A 21,367-nucleotide genomic window follows, 5' to 3' on the forward strand; every position below is an offset into this window, starting at 1 on the left:
CAATACGCTGACCTTCCACTGACCATGCTTATAATATAAAATCTGTCAATGACAGCTGATTCATTGTTTAGTTTTTTATATGATATATTTAATATCAATAATATATGTATATGCATGCTTTATTTTACTTTACACGACCTCTAAAAATGCCCCAAATCGTAAAAATACGACTTTTTGGATTTCGATCTCCTTTTTTCGGCTACCCCGGACATTTTCAAAAAATGATACAATGATTTCACACAACAGGCCAGCTATTAGCCTCTCGATTGACAAGAGTTTCATCGCCCTCCATTCATTATAACCAATGTCATCGTGCCCTAAAGAATCAACAAATCAGCTTGCTTATCTCTGCTTACCCTAGGCAAAAAATGCTCATCTTTGAACTCAATCATGACATTGACCTAGTGAACGCCTACACCAAGTTTGAACATTCTAGCTTAATTAGAAGGAGAGTTCTTGTGTTCCAAAGTCCCGGCCCTTCAAGTTGCTTCTATTTTTCATTTTCAATTCAAAATGGTGACCATCACGTGACCGAAATCAAAATTCTGATCCGATAGATTTTTAGGCATTCCTTCCAGAATTCCGAAAATATGACGCCCGAGTCTGTAAGTAAAATAGCAAAAAAGCCTTTTTGATTTTTCACGTTTAAAGATGGTGGCACTTCCGGTTCGATCGACAAACTCCATATTTTGTGTACGAATCAGTAATTACTTGTCTAGTATCGAATTTTTTTTTTAGGTCATTCTGACCTATATTTCGACGATTTTTTTGAAAACTTTGATCCTTAATTTCACCAAGGGGGGGGGTAATTTAGAAAATTTCCAAGGACATCATTGAAGTCGCATTGGCAAGATCTACTAACATTCTAAATTTCACGAAAATCGCACAACTATTAAAGAAGTTGTCAAATTGGTAATAACTTCCGGTTCGAAATGACAGCGACGAATTTTCGAAATGCCAAAATCCGAAATTGCAGATTTGAAGTAAATGTTTCAAGATACTCAAAGAAAAAAGAATTAGTAAAATAGGTCAAATAGTCACAAAGTTACAGCACTGTAGGTCAAATGCATTCCTTCGTAAAATTCGGTGATTTCGGATTAGTAAAACGTTTTGAAAATACATTTAATCAACAGCCACCACCCATTTTTGGGGGGATAGGTAAAAGTTTCAGAACGATCCTATGGTTAGATTCTGAGAAATCCGATTTGTGGACAAAACACAAAAAAAAAATAACAATAATAATCTTAACAGAAACAATAAGCTTTCATATGTAATATGAAAGCTTAATAACAATAATAATCTTAACAGAAACAATAAGCTTTCATATGTAATATGAAAGCTTAACTAGATCTGCTAAGCAGATATTAAAGCTTTCATATTCACGGTCAGTTTCTGTCGCATCTCATGAGTTATATAAAGAATCTTAAAAAGGAAAAAGAATTATAACGAGAAACAATTCAACCGGTTCAAATTCTACCTTAAATAAAAACAGAGGTGTTATGTTCCAATGTGATCAGTCAAATTGCTTATTGCTCCTAAATCTACGCAGAAATTCTCAACATCAAACTTAGTCAAGGTAATGACATAATGAATCTATATTTGGAATTTTGTCACTCTCACTTCATTATAACCAAAGTTATCGTGCCCCAAAGAATCAATCAATCAGATTGCTTATCTCTGCTTACTGTAAGCAGACAATGCTCATCTTCGCACTTCTTCATGGCACTGACCTAATGAACGCCTTCACCAAGATTGAACATTCTGCCCCAATAAGAAGGAGAGTTATTTTGTTTCAAATTCTCGACCAATCAAATTGCCCATCGCTCTGCTTATCCAGGGCAGACAATGCTCATTGTCGAACGTATTCAAGGTATTGATGTAATGAAACTATACACCAAGTTTCATCACTCTGACTGAAGTGAAAGTGTCCGAAATCATCAACCAATCTAATTGCTTATCTCTGCTTACCCTAAGCATAAAATGCTCATCTACGAACTCCATGTTTTTAATGTATGGGGATCATGGTGGCTCAGTGATAAGAGACACTGATTAACTAACCAGTAGGTCTTGGGCTCTCTCCCGAGGTTTGACCAGAAAGTCAATTGTACAGGCTTGACTGCCCTTGTTAGCTGTACAGGACAGTAGGTCTGCCCGGTCTGACAGGGAATAGTGTCGAATTGTCAGGATGGGACGAAAAGCAATGTTCAGTGTACACATTGGCGTGCACGTAAGAGATTCCTTGATAGAGTATATCGTAATATAGATGTCCGGGCAAAATCTATCTGTTTGTCTTCAATGGTCCAGTCGGTGTATAAAGTAGGACTTTTGCCCTACTCCGTATAAGATTTCAAATCTTTGAAGTTTTAAGATAAGCATACCCGGTCCCTGAAATCTTAAATGGGACTTGCTTTTTCGCCCCTCTGTTCTGTACAGACTGGGCTAATACAGTAAAACATTGTAACAATCTACAGAGAGTAAATTTAACTTGTTGACTAAATAATCTTCAATACTTCCCATTAGCGGTATGTAGTGACAAGGATCGTGACCCAGATGGGATATACTTGAACTTTCTGGACAAGAAATCTGATATCTAATTTGGTATAGCACTAATAAGTTTCATTACATACTAAATTTTTATATGATTGCTTATCGCACTTGGCATTCATACCCATAGGTCCATCTTTAAATTTAAAACTGGTAGAAATCGAGGGTTGAACATGGTATTGCATCGTCACTGTTGTATTATTGCTTATCGCCCTTGACATTGTATTAAAGGCAGTTTTATATTCATAGGGCCAGAACGGTAAATTATAAAAAGTGTAAATTATTACCCAGAGTTGAACATTATTTGTGATTTTGCCTGGTAACGCCAAAACTCGATCATGTACTAAATAATGGCGGCACAGTAAAATTTCTTGATTGTCAAGTTTTTGGTTATAAATAAATAAACCCTCGCGATTTTTTTTTTAGTATGGAATCAAATCTACGGCTATTTCTGTAAAACACATGTTTTTTTTTCTTTTTCAGGCTTTCGTCGCTTTCGCTGTCTGTTTGACAGTAGCTGCTTCCCAATACATCGATGCTAAAATCGGACACGGTTTCGGACATGGTGTTGGTGTCTTTGGAAACGGAAATGGTAAAGGATTTGGAAGAGGACATGCCGGTGTTGGACATGGTCTTGTTGGTGTAGGAGCTATTGGCAACGGACTCAACCATGGTATTAGACATGGTATCCAAGGAAACCGACTCAGACACGGAATAGTAGCTGTTGGCAAAGTCGGTGTTATTAGTAACGGAATTGGTCATGGTATTGTTGGTAACGGTATCGGACACGGTATTGTTGGAAACGGAATTGGTCATGGTATCGTTGGTAACGGTATCGGACATGGTATCATTGGAAACGGAATCGGACACGGACTTATTGGACATGGAAAGATTGGTAACGGCATTGGGCATGGCATCGTTGGTAACGGTATCGGACACGGTATTGTTGGAAACGGAATTGGTCATGGTATCTTTGGTAACGGTATCGGACATGGTATCATTGGAAACGGAATCGGACACGGACTTATTGGACATGGAAAGATTGGTAACGGCATTGGGCATGACATCGTTGGTAACGGTATCGGACACGGTATTGTTGGACACGGAATTGGTCATGATATCGTTGGTAACGGTATCGGACACGGTATAATTGGAAACGGACTTGTTGGACATGGAAAGATTGGAGCTTACAAACAATCATACAACTACAACGGGTACAACAACGGGCCATACAACCGATACAACAACGGACTATACAAGTACAACCAATACAATAATAAAGGATACAATAGTTACAACGGCCCCTACAATTACAACAACGGTTACAACAATGGCCACAATAACAACGAATATGGGAAGGGATATAACAACTACAATAACAACGGATACGGTAACGGATACAACAACTACAACCGTTATCCTTCTTACAATAACTATCAAGGTTGCGGTTACAACAAATATTAAGACAATACGGCTATTTGATAGCATAATATTACCATAGCTTTAATACTTATAAATACTAGTATATAGTTTCTATTGTTCATGCATAATGTATATATGTAAATCTGGGAGTTAAGGTATATATAAATTTAATAAAATAATATACATATAAACTCTTGTTATTTATCCGTTATAGCTTACTACTAGTCCGGTCTATAGCTTGATAACCTCAATGTGCATATATACGTCACATCCTGTCTTCATTACGTTTGGTCAAAGGTCACGAGATGTAAATAGAGATATCGCTAATCCTAATCCTAACCCAAGACCTAACCTTAGCGCTTACCCTAACCCTAACCTACAATCTCGCCTGTCCAATCTCCTGGGTTTACCCCGGGACCTGCGGTTTCCTCCCACTGTTAATATGCGCAAGCAGATTATTGAAATAAAATTAAACCATATGTTAGTCCCAAAATGACCTAGTTTGCGTCGAGTGGACGTTAAACCCTCTCTCTCTCTCTCTCTCTCTCTCTCTCTCTCCGTGTCATGGTTATTCAGTGCAGAAACGAGTGAGTTACCATTACTGGAAAAAACGGTATTATGTCAATAGTACTGCTAGTTCAAAAGCGTTTTATAGCTGAGGCGCTGGAGGCGCCAGCCTCTCCGCGAAAAAAATCAAAGCAGTTGAAAAAATAAAACGGGAGAAAAATGCTACAACCGATGCGAAAAATGAAAATGTACCCTAGTTAGGGAGGGCTCTAAAGACAGACAAAAGGGTCCCACGAATGACAAAAGGGTCCCTAGGGCCAAGGGAAAGGGCCCCCGAGTCCAACTCAATCGTTTTCTATACACTGTTACTGTCGAATCCACTACTGAATGAGAATGCAGCCATTGCATTGGCATGACAATCATCAATCAAGAACCTCCCCTCGCGACAGAGGGCCCTCAAAATAGTACAGCCTCCGCCATGATAAACCTTAAAACGCCCCTATGCTAGTTCTGTAACTGAAAGTCAAAATGGTGAAAGATGTTATTTGGTCAACATTTATCTACACTAACACAGACATTTTCAGATGAGGCGTGTAATAAAGTGGCTTAAATATATGAAAATCTTGAAAGAACTGATCGCAACCTATACCCTGCATTTGTTAGGTGTGTGGTTGCGAATGGGATATAGCGTCTTGTGCCACCACCCCCACCCCACACATATACCACCCCGATTCTTCAATCCAAACTGATTAGAACCTGAATCACAATCGATCTAGTAGCAATCATACACAGTCGATATCAAAAATTGATTTCCATTCTCAAAGACGGCTTATCTCCCCTGAAACTGTTGAGTAATACCCGATTCCCAATTCACACAACTTTCATAGATTTAAGGAAATGGAATGAACTGAACAGAAATGGTTTTAACGACCTATCTGTCTGCGCCGACTGAATTAACTAAATTTTGATCGGACAGCGTCGTTACGGTCTTTTCTTTCGAATTCCAACTGTTAAGTAGTCTTTTACGGGCATGTAGATATTGTTCCTAGCCGGGCCATTTAGGTTTCAAATTTCACAGTGTATGGATAGCCTTCTGGTGGTTTCTGCTATGATTCGTTCATTGTTTCACTGTTTTTTCTACTATTAATTCGTTGATTGTTCCACTCTTATTTCGGCTATGATTTCGTTGAACGTTTCATTGTTATTTCTGCTACGAATTCGTTAATTGTTTCACCGTTATTTCTGCTACGAATTCGTTAATTGTTGAAGTGTTATTACTGCTATAAATTCGTTGATCGTTTCATTGCTATTTATGGGAATCAAGGTGGCTAAGTGGGCAAGGCGCTGGCTCGTTAGCCTGGAGGTCGGGTGTTCGATCCTTGCATTGGCCGAGAAAGCTCATCTCGATTTTCCGGCGTGGTTTCTTTTGTCAGTGATGCAGAAGGAGGGCCTGATAAGGACAGCTGCCTAGTCGTTCGGATGGGACGAAAAACCGAGGTCCCGTGTACACATTGGAATGCACGTAAAAGATCCCTTGGCAGTTGGAATTCGATATAAGAGTAGGCCGTAGCGCCGCTGCCCGGGCAAAAATTCCCTCATAGCACACTGTATGGCGTATGCCGAGTCTTCCATTAGCCCAGGTCAGGTGCAGAAGAGTAGGACGTAAAACCCCATTTCATTTCTGCTATTTATGCTATGAATTCGTTAAGTTTTCCACTGTTATTTCTGCTATGAGTTCGTTGATCGTTTCACTGTTATTTCTGCTGTGAACTCGATCAAGACAATGACCTAGTGAACGTCTACACCAAGTTTGAACATTCTAGCTGACCTACAGCGAGAAACATTTCAACCGGGCCAAATTTTCTATTTTAACAGTTTAATTTGCACGGTACCTTTAGTTATCAACCGAATATTACAAAACTTTTAAAAATAAGCTCCCCCTGAACAGCTTAATCGTTCGCAATAAACGGGGTTGGACATCATATTCCATGTCACGTGCAACCTGAAGATCGAAACGACGCCCGTTGACTCAATGACAGACGTTACGATACAGCGCGCACATGCTAACCATTCAGCCATTCAGCCTCCCTGAATTCGGAAAATTGCTGACTTATAGCAAGAAACATTTCAACCGGGCGAAATTTTCTGTTTTAACAGTTTAATGTGCATGGTACTTTAATTACCAACCGATTATTACAAAACTTTTGAAAATAAGCTCCAACTGACCAGCTTAATCGTATGCAATAAAAGTTTGGCTTGAATTGAAAGTTCTGAACGGAGAGGGTTCATCTCGATTTCCCGGCGTGGTTCCCCCTTGTCAGTGAGGCAGAACGGAGAGCCTGACAAGCACAGCTGTCTAGTTTGGATGGGACGAAAACCACGGTCCCGTGTACACATTGGAGTGCACGTAAAATATCCCTAAGCAGTTGGAATTCGATACTGTTGAATAAGCTCTATACGATGACTAAATGTGTAGATTGTAGTCACCCACACTGCATGTTTCGCTCAACAATGAAAGGGTGCCGTTTTTAATGTTCGATCCTTTTGTTCTTCTACTCCTGATATGTTGGACTGTTGATCGATGGTTTCATATATAAGACTACCAATAAGACTCTTTGTAGAAGAATTTCCCAACAAATATTATGTTGACTTTACGAGAAAGACCTCTAAACATACTCCAAATTGTAAAGATACGTCTTTTTGGATTTCCAATCTCTTTTTTTCGGCTATCCCTGATATTTAAAAAAAAATTATACAATGATTTCACACAACAGGCTAGCTATTAGACTCTCTATTGACAAAAGTTTCACGGCCCTCCCTTCATTATAACCGAAGTTATCGTGCCCTAAAGAATCAACAAATCAACATGCTTATCTCTGCTTACCCTAGGCAAAAAATGCTCATCTTTGAACTCAATCATGACATTGACCTAGTGAACGCCTACACCAAGTTTGAACATTCTAGCTTAATTAGAAGGAGAGTTCTTGTGTTCCAAAGTCCCGGCCCTTCAAATTGCTTCTATTTTTCATTTTCAATTCAAAATGGTGACCATCACGTGACCGAAATCAAAATTCTGATCCGATAGATTTTTAGGCATTCCTTCCAGGATTCCGAAAATATGACGCCCGAGTCTGTAAGTAAAATAGCAAAAAAGCCTTTTTGATTTTTCACGTTTAAAGATGGTGGCACTTCCGGTTCGATCGACAAACTCCATATTTTGTGTACGAATCAGTAATTACTTGTCTAGTATCGAATTTTTTTTTTAGGTCATTCTGACCTATATTTCGACGATTTTTTTGAAAACTTTGATCCTTAATTTCACCAAGGGGAGATAATTTAGAAAATTTCCAAGGACATCATTGAAGTCGCATTGGCAAGATCTACTAACATTCTAAATTTCACGAAAATCGCACAACTATTAAAGAAGTTGTCAAATTGGTAATAACTTCCGGTTCGAAATGACAGCGACGAATTTTCGAAATGCCAAAATCCGAAATTGCAGATTTGAAGTAAATGTTTCAAGATACTCAAAGAAAAAAGAATTAGTAAAATAGGTCAAATAGTCACAAAGTTACAGCATTGTAGGTCAAATGCATTCCTTCGTAAAATTCGGTGATTTCGGATTCGTAAAACGTTTTGAAAATATATTTAATCAATAGCCACCACCCATTTTTGGGGGGATAGGTAAAAGTTTCAAAACGATCCTATGGTTAGATTCTGAGAAATCCGATTTGTGGACAAAACACAAAAAAAAAATAACAATAACTAGATCTGCTAAGCAGATATTAAAGCTTTCATATTCACAGTCACTGTCACATGTCATAGAAATAATATGAACAGAAAAAAAAAATCATTATAATGAGTAAAAATTTGGTGAAGTTAATTCGATTTTTCACTGGTAAATAATTAAATAGACAAGTGGCATAACTTGACCCGCATCCCATCAGCTATCCTGAAAAATGCTAGAAAAATTAAACAAGTAAATTGTGTTTAGTACTGGGTTAATTAAGACAGGCATATGCCTTCGCTATACAGGATGACATGAGGGAAATTTAGCTTGGGAGGTGTAGGCCTGCAGCCAAAATTTCTAGCTAGCTTAGAAACACAACTCCGCTACACGGTCTTCCATAAAAGAACAACTATACATTTTTGGAAAGCTTATGATGCCAGGAAGACAAAATCTGGGAGTTCCAAGCAAAATGTTTGCAATTTATTGATTTAGGGCCAGATGAAATTCGTCAAAATTGTCAAATAAATGCTATTTGTGTATTAACAATTCTGAAGTTGACATAAAATTAAATAGTTGGTAAAACACCTCATGCCTTCATCCTTGGCAATGAACAGTTTATTGGACAGATTTTGATGTAAATAAAAATGCTCAAAACACAAATGTCATGGGTGAATAAAGAATTGTGGAAATCCATTAACGGTAAAAAAGAATTATCTCCCTTTCTGTCAAATGCCTGTAATTGATAGACTATCAGGTCTTGTATGAATCATAAGACCAGGTGTGGGCAAACAAGCCCAATAATTATTTTGTTTGTTGGATCTCAAGGGCCTGTTAGGGTTGGTTGTTGGATGTTTGCTCAGAAATTATCGCTTGTATGGAACATGCTAGAGTCGATTTGTAGCATATTCTAGCCAGGGGATATGTTTGACAGTAGTTGAGTGATATGCTTTTGAAATAATGGAGATCAGTAGCACTTTATAAGCATTGAACCACATGATTTTTTTCCACTAAGATAAACATTCTAAACCCACATACATGTTCCCTTTCAATTAGCCACTACAGTATTTTTACAACTGTACATGTAGCTGTGAACTACTATTTCGGATATGATTAATGGTCAAATTACAAACATACATGTAGATATAAGTTAAAAAAAATAATTGTGTATCTGGGCTGGAATGAAGGGAAAGGTTAGAAAACAGGATGAACAGTTGTGAAATTATTTATTAAAGTGAAACAATCATTGAAAATCAAAATTAAACAGTTACTCTGCACATCAAATGTCATCAAAGTTAATCTTCATTATCATCATCACTGTCACTAAATGTATTAACATCAAATTCGGTCTCTTTAACATTTTTTTTTTCATTTTCACATTGACTACACATGCACAGGTCTGTACAAGAAAGGGGGTTGTGATGGCCTAGAGTGCCGCGCTTCGACCTCTAGCTGGTCGGTCACCTCTGGCTTGTGGCTGTGGCTTTGATCCCAGGTGTGAGCGTATGTGGCATGGAGATAGAGGCGTCTTCTCAACCTCGTGGGTTTCCTCCGGGCACTCCGGTTTCCTCTCACTGCTAAAGACCCATACGCGCAAGCGAATTATTGAAAAAAAATTGAAACCGTATGTTAGTCCCAAAATGACCTAGTTTGTGTTGAGTGGACGTTAAACCCCATTTCTCTCTCTCTCTCTCTGTACAAGACAACTTTGCTGGCCATTTATGATTCTTTCTCTTATGACATCTTCACAGAATATATTGTATGTGGTTTAATATTCGACGGAGGGCTAGTCATCTTTGCTGAAAAATATAAATAAACATATACATGTACACAATTAAAACAAAATTCTGGAGCTTGGTTTACTCTCATTAATTTCGTACAACAGAGGAAAAAGACACTTACACAGGGGTTAACATCTTATTTTCATGCAGAAACCAGCTAATGAAGACAGGAAGGCATTAGCAGTACAAGGAGAGATAGAGAGGAGAATTGCGGTTTAACGTCCACTGGACAAAAACATAGTAATTTCAGGACTCACCCATGGTTCAGTTTTATTTGAATAATACCAGTGGCAAGAAGGCGGAGAATACAAATAAAAAAAACATCACAAATATTTACCTTTCTGATAACTGTCTAAGAAATTCAGTACATGTATATTGCCTATAACATTTTTGGTGATATCTGACCTCAATGGCCACACAATCTTGCCCTCTGATATGCCTTAAAATATTGATTGCTCGATACTTTTGAAAAAAATATGAAAGTGCGATTAATTAATGTGTCATCTTTTACTTTGGGGTTTTGGCGGGAGACATCAGCCATACTGTTTGCTTGTTTAATATCCCCTATACAATATACGCTCGACCTCATTACCCGAACTGGGGTAGAAAAGTGGGATCTTTGACAATGAGGCAATGAACTTGTACATTCTTTTGCAGCTGCACAAGAGGGAACATCAACGCCGGATTAACCATGGTGGTGGGGAGGGGGGCTGATACCGACCGTGAAGCCCCGCAAGGGGGTCGGGTCAGGGGGTTCTCCCGCTAAGAAATTTTAATTCGAGGCCGAAAACGTGATTTCATGGCATTTCAGGCACTTGTGTCGGAGCCATTTAGAAGTACCTCCCCCAGAAAAATAAAATTCTGCCACAAAATTAGCCACAATCCATGCGGGTGCTGTGGAATTTCTAGAGGAGGGAGCTGGAACCCATGAGCCCGTTAAATTCGCCACTGTAAATGAGCAGAGCTACATCAAACCTAATTTTGAGTCCCTCAGTGATAAATAACTTGATTCAAAATCGTATTATAGCCCCAACGACGATTTGATGAATGGAGACCGTAACGTTACGACAAAGTCTAACACTGTAAGTACCAAATAGTCATACGAGATATGTGCATCTCATCAAATTCAGCTTATACCATACCCACAATAATGTTACGGAGTCAGTGAGTTCAAGTTAGACAATACGCTGACCTTCCACTGACCATGCTTATAATATAAAATCTGTCAATGACAGCTGATTCATTGTTTAGTTTTTTATATGATATATTTAATATCAATAATATATGTATATGCATGCTTTATTTTACTTTACACGACCTCTAAAAATGCCCCAAATCGTAAAAATACGACTTTTTGGATTTCGATCTCCTTTTTTCGGCTACCCCGGACATTTTCAAAAAATGATACAATGACTTCACACAACAGGCCAGCTATTAGCCTCTCGATTGACAAGAGTTTCATCGCCCTCCATTCATTATAACCAATGTCATCGTGCCCTAAAGAATCAACAAATCAGCTTGCTTATCTCTGCTTACCCTAGGCAAAAAATGCTCATCTTTGAACTCAATCATGACATTGACCTAGTGAACGCCTACACCAAGTTTGAACATTCTAGCTTAATTAGAAGGAGAGTTCTTGTGTTCCAAAGTCCCGGCCCTTCAAATTGCTTCTATTTTTCATTTTCAATTCAAAATGGTGACCATCACGTGACCGAAATCAAAATTCTGATCCGATAGATTTTTAGTCATTCCTTCCAGGATTCCGAAAATATGACGCCCGAGTCTGTAAGTAAAATAGCAAAAAAGCCTTTTTGATTTTTCACGTTTAAAGATGGTGGCACTTCCGGTTCGATCGACAAACTCCATATTTTGTGTACGAATCAGTAATTACTTGTCTAGTATCGAATTTTTTTTTTAGGTCATTCTGACCTATATTTCGACGATTTTTTTGAAAACTTTGATCCTTAATTTCACCAAGGGGAGATAATTTAGAAAATTTCCAAGGACATCATTGAAGTCGCATTGGCAAGATCTACTAACATTCTAAATTTCACGAAAATCGCACAACTATTAAAGAAGTTGTCAAATTGGTAATAACTTCCGGTTCGAAATGACAGCGACGAATTTTCGAAATGCCAAAATCCGAAATTGCAGATTTGAAGTAAATGTTTCAAGATACTCAAAGAAAAAAGAATTAGTAAAATAGGTCAAATAGTCACAAAGTTACAGCATTGTAGGTCAAATGCATTCCTTCGTAAAATTCGGTGATTTCGGATTCGTAAAACGTTTTGAAAATATATTTAATCAACAGCCACCACCCATTTTTGGGGGGATAGGTAAAAGTTTCAGAACGATCCTATGGTTAGATTCTGAGAAATCCGATTTGTGGACAAAACACAAAAAAAAAATAACAATAACTAGATCTGCTAAGCAGATATTAAAGCTTTCATATTCACAGTCACTGTCACATGTCATAGAAATAATATGAACAGAAAAAAAAAATCATTATAATGAGTAAAAATTTGGTGAAGTTAATTCGATTTTTCACTGGTAAATAATTAAATAGACAAGTGGCATAACTTGACCCGCATCCCATCAGCTATCCTGAAAAATGCTGGAAAAATTAAACAAGTAAATTGTGTTTAGTACTGGGTTAATTAAGACAGGCATATGCCTTTGCTATACAGGATGACATGAGGGAAATTTAGCTTGGGAGGTGTAGGCCTGCAGCCAAAATTTCTAGCTAGCTTAGAAACACAACTCCGCTACACGGTCTTCCATAAAAGAAAAACTATACATTTTTGGAAAGCTTATGATGCCAGGAAGACAAAATCTGGGAGTTCCAAGCAAAATGTTTGCAATTTATTGATTTAGGGCCAGATGAAATTCGTCAAAATTGTCAAATAAATGCTATTTGTGTACTAACAATTCTGAAGTTGACATAAAATTAAATAGTTGGTAAAACACCTCATGCCTTCATCCTTGGCAATGAACAGTTTATTGGACAGATTTTGATGTAAATAAAAATGCTCAAAACACAAATGTCATGGGTGAATAAAGAATTGTGGAAATCCATTAACGGTAAAAAAGAATTATCTCCCTTTCTGTCAAATGCCTGTAATTGATAGACTATCAGGTCTTGTATGAATCATAAGACCAGGTGTGGGCAAACAAGCCCAATAATTATTTTGTTTGTTGGATCTCAAGGGCCTGTTAGGGTTGGTTGTTGGATGTTTGCTCAGAAATTATCGCTTGTATGGAACATGCTAGAGTCGATTTGTAGCATATTCTAGCCAGGGGATATGTTTGACAGTAGTTGAGTGATATGCTTTTGAAATAATGGAGATCAGTAGCACTTTATAAGCATTGAACCACATGATTTTTTTCCACTAAGATAAACATTCTAAACCCACATACATGTTCCCTTTCAATTAGCCACTACAGTATTTTTACAACTGTACATGTAGCTATGAACTACTATTTCGGATATGATTAATGGTCAAATTACAAACATACATGTAGATATAAGTTAAAAAAAATAATTGTGTATCTGGGCTGGAATGAAGGGAAAGGTTAGAAAACAGGATGAACAGTTGTGAAATTATTTATTAAAGTGAAACAATCATTGAAAGTCAAAATTAAACAATTACTCTGCACATCAAATGTCATCAAAGTTAATCTTCATTATCATCATCACTGTCACTAAATGTATTAACATCAAATTCGGTCTCTTTAACAGTTTTTTTTTCATTTTCACATTGACTACACATGCACAGGTCTGTACAAGAAAGGGGGGTTGTGATGGCCTAGAGTGCCGCGCTTCGACCTCGAACTGGTCGGTCACCTCTGGCTTGTGGCTGTGGCTTTGATCCCAGGTGTGAGCGTATGTGGCATGGAGATAGAGGCGTCTTCTCAACCTCGTGGGTTTCCTCCGGGCACTCCGGTTTCCTCTCACTGCTAAAGACCCATACGCGCAAGCGAATTATTGAAATAAAATTGAAACCGTATGTTAGTCCCAAAATGACCTAGTTTGTGTTGAGTGGACGTTAAACCCCATTTCTCTCTCTCTCTCTCTGTACAAGACAACTTTGCAGGCCATTTATATATGTATATGCATGCTTTATTTTACTTTACACGACCTCTAAAAATGCCCCAAATCGTAAAAATACGACTTTTTGGATTTCGATCTCCTTTTTTCGGCTACCCCGGACATTTTCAAAAAATGATACAATGATTTCACACAACAGGCCAGCTATTAGCCTCTCGATTGACAAGAGTTTCATCGCCCTCCATTCATTATAACCAATGTCATCGTGCCCTAAAGAATCAACAAATCAGCTTGCTTATCTCTGCTTACCCTAGGCAAAAAATGCTCATCTTTGAACTCAATCATGACATTGACCTAGTGAACGCCTACACCAAGTTTGAACATTCTAGCTTAATTAGAAGGAGAGTTCTTGTGTTCCAAAGTCCCGGCCCTTCAAATTGCTTCTATTTTTCATTTTCAATTCAAAATGGTGACCATCACGTGACCGAAATCAAAATTCTGATCCGATAGATTTTTAGGCATTCCTTCCAGGATTCCGAAAATATGACGCCCGAGTTTAAAGATGGTGGCCCTTCCGGTTCGATCGACAAACTCCATATTTTGTGTACGAATCAGTAATTACTTGTCTAGTATCGAATTTTTTTTTTAGGTCATTCTGACCTATATTTCGACGATTTTTTTGAAAACTTTGATCCTTAATTTCACCAAGGGGAGATAATTTAGAAAATTTCCAAGGACATCATTGAAGTCGCATTGGCAAGATCTACTAACATTCTAAATTTCACGAAAATCGCACAACTATTAAAGAAGTTGTCAAATTGGTAATAACTTCCGGTTCGAAATGACAGCGACGAATTTTCGAAATGCCAAAATCCGAAATTGCAGATTTGAAGTAAATGTTTCAAGATACTCAAAGAAAAAAGAATTAGTAAAATACGTCAAATAGTCACAAAGTTACAGCATTGTAGGTCAAATGCATTCCTTCGTAAAATTCGGTGATTTCGGATTCGTAAAACGTTTTGAAAATATATTTAATCAACAGCCACCACCCATTTTTGGGGGGATAGGTAAAAGTTTCAGAACGATCCTATGGTTAGATTCTGAGAAATCCGATTTGTGGACAAAACACAAAAAAAAAACTAGATCTGCATAGCAGATATCAAAGCTTTCATATAAACTTCAAAAGGGGTTATTAGAATCTATGAATCATCAACCACTCTGACGGATGTAGAAAGGAATATATTGTTACTAAATCTGTTGTACTGTTTCTTGTTATGGTAAAGAAAACATGAATACAACTATGAGATTTGTATAGAATTGGCATTAATCAATATATTTATTGTTTAATACTACATGTATATTATAGATACAAAGTGAATTAAATGAACCCAATTACATGTACTTTATATAAGCAATGTTTTTTTATTCATCGTTACTTTGAAATCACATTATTTTCATTGATGATAAAAAGGTTGTATTTGTACCGAATCCAAAAAGTATGTTGTATGACATTGCATTATCTGTACCAATTATTTATTTACAAACCAATATACAATGTTTATTTCTACTCCAATATATTTGTTTCAACCCATGATAGTTTATTCACTCTTCTCACTTAAATACAAGAATAACACACGATTAAATTACTGAAACAAGTAATGCTGGTAGATTATAATTTGATATTGTATACCATTTACTCTCTGTTAGATAAGGCGACGTGGTAATCTGTTAGATAAACATACATGGAAGTATATGTTAGATAACTACAATTTATGATATATTTTAAACCAAGGAAGTGGCCTTTCTAAAAATAAAAAAAAATAAAGGAAAATATATTTCATACAATTGTTATACTGTTACTGTTATCGTGAAGAAACATGATTGTTTATTTAATGTTGTTTATGACAAACATGTAATCATGTACATTTTTTAAATAAGAACAATTATGCTACATGTATGAATAACTCTCAAAAATTATGTTTTCATCAATCCAAGTATTTTTTTATTTGTATTACTTGATTTATACTGAATAAAGATTACACAAACATACAAAATGGTGTTGGCTGTGTGACTGAATTCCTCGTTGAGAAGTGGTATCGGGTGTCCCATAGAGAAGAAGCAAACCCTCCTTGTGATACACTTGTGAACATTTTAAAAGACCCATTTCGCTGTGTTCCAGAAAAATCCCCATTATAGCTAGTGCATTACATGGTTGTTGTTGGGGGAAAGGTGGGTCTTTTCTATTGGCAATGATTTACTTTTTATAGGCCCACATTGAAATGTGGTCGTATATTGTCGTCGCCCCCCTTTTGCTGTTAATATCCGATTGACTTTAAATTTATACGCAGTGTTTAAGGTCATAAGACGAAGAAGCCTTTGATTTGCTCTGCCCAGGCAACGTTCCTGTGCTCCGATTGCCTTCAAATATGCACATAATGTACCTTGGGATTCTAGCTATCACATATTAAAAATAGAAGAGTGTTGGATTCCGAGAACGTTCAAAATAAATTCAAAACCCGCCCCCAAGAATCAAAGGTTTTTTGCTTAAAAAATTGCCGTATTTTATCGAATTTTTATTGTTCTTGATATCTGAGGATTTTTCTCAATTTAGTATGTGATAAATATCATCGCGGCGCAGCCAACCGCTAGAAATTCCAGAGATTTGCACCACCGGAATGATGCCTCAGCAGTCAAAAAAGGTCAAAATAGGCGATTTCGGTTTCTAGTGTCGATACATCGTTACGGTCATTTTAAAAAATTGTCTTTTAAGGATAATGTGTATAGTACCAGTACCTATCACATACGGAAGAGGCGATAAAATCTCTTTGCATTTGCAATTTCAAAATTAATTAAAACCAATATTAAATTCCGAAAATCGTTTTTTTGCTAAAACTTTTTTTTTTTTAATCGGATCAAAATGGGAGTAAGGCACAGAGTCCGGGGTGGTAATGGGCGTATTGTGTCCAAATTTCATGGTTTTCGGACAATCGGTGCCGGTGTCACGGCGAAATTCCACTTTTTTCCCCTCATGGAAGCCGTAAATTGACTTGAAGCCAGGGTCCTTGAAGTTGTACAGCTGCACCCGGTGACCGATATTTATTTAACGGGGAATAAGTGATAATTCATATTATAGCAGTAAATAATTAAAATATTTCATAGGGATTATAATAATATCTATATCTTGTCTGGGTACAGGGTTAAAACCAATATTAAATTCCGAAAATCGTTTTTTTGCTAAAACTCTTTTTTTTTAATGGGATCAAAATGGGGGTAAGGCACAGAGTCCGGGGTGGTAATGGACGTATTGTGTCCAAATTTCATGGTTTTCGGACAATCGGTGCCGGTGTCACGGCGAAATTCCACTTTTTTCCCCTCATGGAAGCCATAAATTGACTTCGAAAAAAAACGACGAAAGGCAGGTGACAAGAACAAACGACTTGAACGAATGCAGGTATCACCTTGACATTTTCAGGGTACCTAGGTACCAACGTGAAAAGTTGCTCGCCGGAATTTAGTACTCATGGTACCTTTGGTACTCGAAAACAACCTTGTCGGCACGGAAAACATAAAAGGAGAAATTCGAATAAAAAATGATACAATGATTTCACACAACAGGCCAGCTATTAGCCTCTCGATTGACAAGAGTTTCATCGCCCTCCATTCATTATAACCAATGTCATCGTGCCCTAAAGAATCAACAAATCAGCTTGCTTATCTCTGCTTACCCTAGGCAAAAAATGCTCATCTTTGAACTCAATCATGACATTGACCTAGTGAACGCCTACACCAAGTTTGAACATTCTAGCTTAATTAGAAGGAGAGTTCTTGTGTTCCAAAGTCCCGGCCCTTCAAATTGCTTCTATTTTTCATTTTCAATTCAAAATGGTGACCATCACGTGACCGAAATCAAAATTCTGATCCGATAGATTTTTAGGCATTCCTTCCAGGATTCCGAAAATATGACGCCCGAGTCTGTAAGTAAAATAGCAAAAAAGCCTTTTTGATTTTTCACGTTTAAAGATGGTGGCACTTCCGGTTCGATCGACAAACTCCATATTTTGTGTACGAATCAGTAATTACTTGTCTAGTATCGAATTTTTTTTTTAGGTCATTCTGACCTATATTTCGACGATTTTTTTGAAAACTTTGATCCTTAATTTCACCAAGGGGAGATAATTTAGAAAATTTCCAAGGACATCATTGAAGTCGCATTGGCAAGATCTACTAACATTCTAAATTTCACGAAAATCGCACAACTATTAAAGAAGTTGTCAAATTGGTAATAACTTCCGGTTCGAAATGACAGCGACGAATTTTCGAAATGCCAAAATCCGAAATTGCAGATTTGAAGTAAATGTTTCAAGATACTCAAAGAAAAAAGAATTAGTAAAATAGGTCAAATAGTCACAAAGTTACAGCATTGTAGGTCAAATGCATTCCTTCGTAAAATTCGGTGATTTCGGATTCGTAAAACGTTTTGAAAATATATTTAATCAACAGCCACCACCCATTTTTGGGGGGATAGGTAAAAGTTTCAGAACGATCCTATGGTTAGATTCTGAGAAATCCGATTTGTGGACAAAACACAAAAAAAAAATAACAATAATAATCTTAACAGAAACAATAAGCTTTCATATGTAATATGAAAGCTTAATAATCTTAACAGAAACAATAAGCTTTCATATGTAATATGAAAGCTTAATAATCTTAACAGAAACAATAAGCTTTCATATGTAATATGAAAGCTTAACTAGATCTGCTACTGTCCCATGCAGATATGAAAGCTTTCATATTCATCGTCACGTGACATGGATTATATCAAGTATCTTAAAAGAAAAAAAGAACAACAAAAAATAATTATCAAAATCGGTGAAAAAGTCGCGAAGTTACAAGTCTAAATAAAGTGAGAAACATTGCACCCGGGCAACAAAATAATCTGAAAACTAAAGGGAAATAACTGAGAGATGGATTGCTGTAATCGGAATGACTTTCCGTTCCAGAAGTTTCAGAAAAATGGATCAAGCCGTTTAAAAACGGGACGGATGAGAACATGAAACGAAAATGGCGGGAAAGAACTAAAAAGGGGCAGGAAATTATAAAAAAAATAAATGAAATAACTTTGAACGGAACTAACATTTTTTGAATCAGATTGACCTTAGCTGTTCGAATATTTAGGTTAAATTTGTAAATTTTGAAAATTAAAGGCATAAATTGTCCCGCAAACAACTTTGTCGGCACGTCAAAGGTCATAGGCGAAATACGATATTTTGAAAATTTTCAAACACCAAAAAATCGATCTTGATCTCGGGCTATCATGAAATGCATTAATTTCAGAAATAAGAGACGCATTGAACATATTACAGCCTATTGTGGTTCATTTTCACGTCTGTTCAAGTGGATTTTTCACTGTTCTTCATATTCAATTCCAAATGGATACCATCAGTTGACCGAAAATCTTCTCTTTTTTTTTGCTAAAACTCTTTTTTTAATCGGATCAAAATGGGAGTAAGGCACAAAGTCCGGGGTGGCAATGGGCGTATTGTGTCCAAATTTCATGGTTTTCGGACAATCGGTGCCGGCGTTGTGGCGATATTCCACTTTTTTCGCACTTACTGAAGCCGTAAATGGCGGAAAAAGCCGAACGACAGGAACCGTGTGAAGAACAAACGACCTGAACGAATGCAGGTATCGCCTTGAATTTCTCAGGGCACCTAGGTACCAGCGTGAAAAGTTCCTCGCCGGAATTTGGTAGTCATCGTACCTTTGGTTCCAGCGTATCGCCTTGAATTTCTCAGGGCACCTAGGTACCAGCGTTAAAAGTTCCTCGCCGGAATTTGGTAGTCATCGTACCTTTGGTTTCAGCGTATCGCCTTGAATTTCTCAGGGCACCTAGGTACCAGCGTGAAAAGTTCCTCGCCGGAATTTGGTAGTCATCGTACCTTTGGTTTCAGCGTATCGCCTTGAATTTCTCAGGGCACCTAGGTACCAGCGTGAAAAGTTCCTCGCCGAAATTTGGTAGTCATCGTACCTTTGGTTTCAGCGTGGCGCATGCGCGTAGTCAAAAGAAATTACGGTCGATTTGGGGATTTTGGGTATATTTCGGAGTGGTTTGGTATGTGACGGTGGATCGGGGACCCGGATTGATCTATTACTATTCAAAAAAAGTAGGGGATATTTGATTTTGGGGGCATAATACTAAAATATGCAAATGACTACGAAAAAAGTCACTATAGAACCTAACAGAAGAAACATTTCCAGTTACATGTGACGCCCAAACGCACCAATAGCTACCGCATGGAATGCAGGTGATGCTTGGGATCATCATGGAGGTCCAACCCAAGATTTGCACGACTCTGACTTTGAATGTTACAGTCATTGTGGCATTGAATTCCAGGGTGGAAACATCAGTTTAATTGTTTTAGTGACCAGAAAACAAATTTTGATATGCGTCGGCTTACCCAAAATGAAAGGTTACGTGCCCTTGGCATGCTACAGATCGGCACAACACAGGCGGTTGTGGCGCGGACGATGAATGTTTCTCAGTCTGTCATAAGCAGGCTATGGTCCAGATACCGTGATACACAATCTGTACAGGACAGACCACGCTCAGGTCGACCAAGGGCGACAACTCAAGCCCAGGATCGATTTATCCGTACCTTGGCCTTGAGAAATCGTGTCATCACAGCAAATCAGATCAGCGCTCGTCTTCAAACAGACACTGGTGTGAGAGTGAGTGGCCAGACGATTCGGAATCGACTGCATAGGGGTCACCTTCGCGCCCGACGTCCTCGCGTGATCCCTTGTTTGAGAGATCATCACATTCAGGCAAGACGTCGTTGGTGTAGGGATCGTCAACACTGGGATAATCGACGCTGGAGCAATGTGATGTTTTCAGATGAGTCAAGGTTCACTGTTGATTTTTTGGACAGACGTAGGAGGGTGTGGCGTCGTCGAAACGAGCGCTTCCAAGACGTTAACGTCATCAGACATGATGGATTTGGGGGTGGTTCTGTTATGGTGTGGGGAGGCATCACTGTTGCTGGAAGAACGGCTTTACATGTTGTGCCGTTCGCACGACGTCATGGCCGCCGTTTCATCTTCCAGGATGACAACGCAAGATGTCACAGGGCCAGGATCGTTACAGGTTACCTCCAACAACAAAACATCACCACATTACCTTGGCCAGCACTGAGTCCCGACCTCTCCCCCATCGAGCATGTCTGGGACATGCTTGGACAGAGGTTACGTCAACGTCAACAACGTCCTGCCAATGTCCAAGAACTTGCTGCTGCGTTGCAACAGGAATGGGACAATCTGGACCAAAATGACCTTAGACGT

The 21,367-nt window shown here is 38.0% G+C and overlaps 1 protein-coding gene across 1 annotated transcript in view; it reads left to right on the forward strand.

The window, feature by feature from the left end:
• Positions 1-4,108, forward strand: part of LOC126807962 (N66 matrix protein-like) — a 51,312-nt gene extending 47,204 nt beyond the window's left edge. Inside the window, exon 2 of the mRNA XM_050532969.2 lies at positions 3,028-4,108. Coding sequence (XP_050388926.1) covers positions 3,028-4,008 — 981 coding nt within the window. The 3' untranslated portion in view covers positions 4,009-4,108. The remainder of the gene's footprint in view (positions 1-3,027) is intronic.
• The last annotated feature ends 17,259 nt before the right edge of the window (positions 4,109-21,367 follow it).

This window comes from Patella vulgata, chromosome 1 (assembly GCF_932274485.2).
Source record: "Patella vulgata chromosome 1, xgPatVulg1.2, whole genome shotgun sequence".
NCBI lineage: Eukaryota > Metazoa > Mollusca > Gastropoda > Patellidae > Patella > Patella vulgata.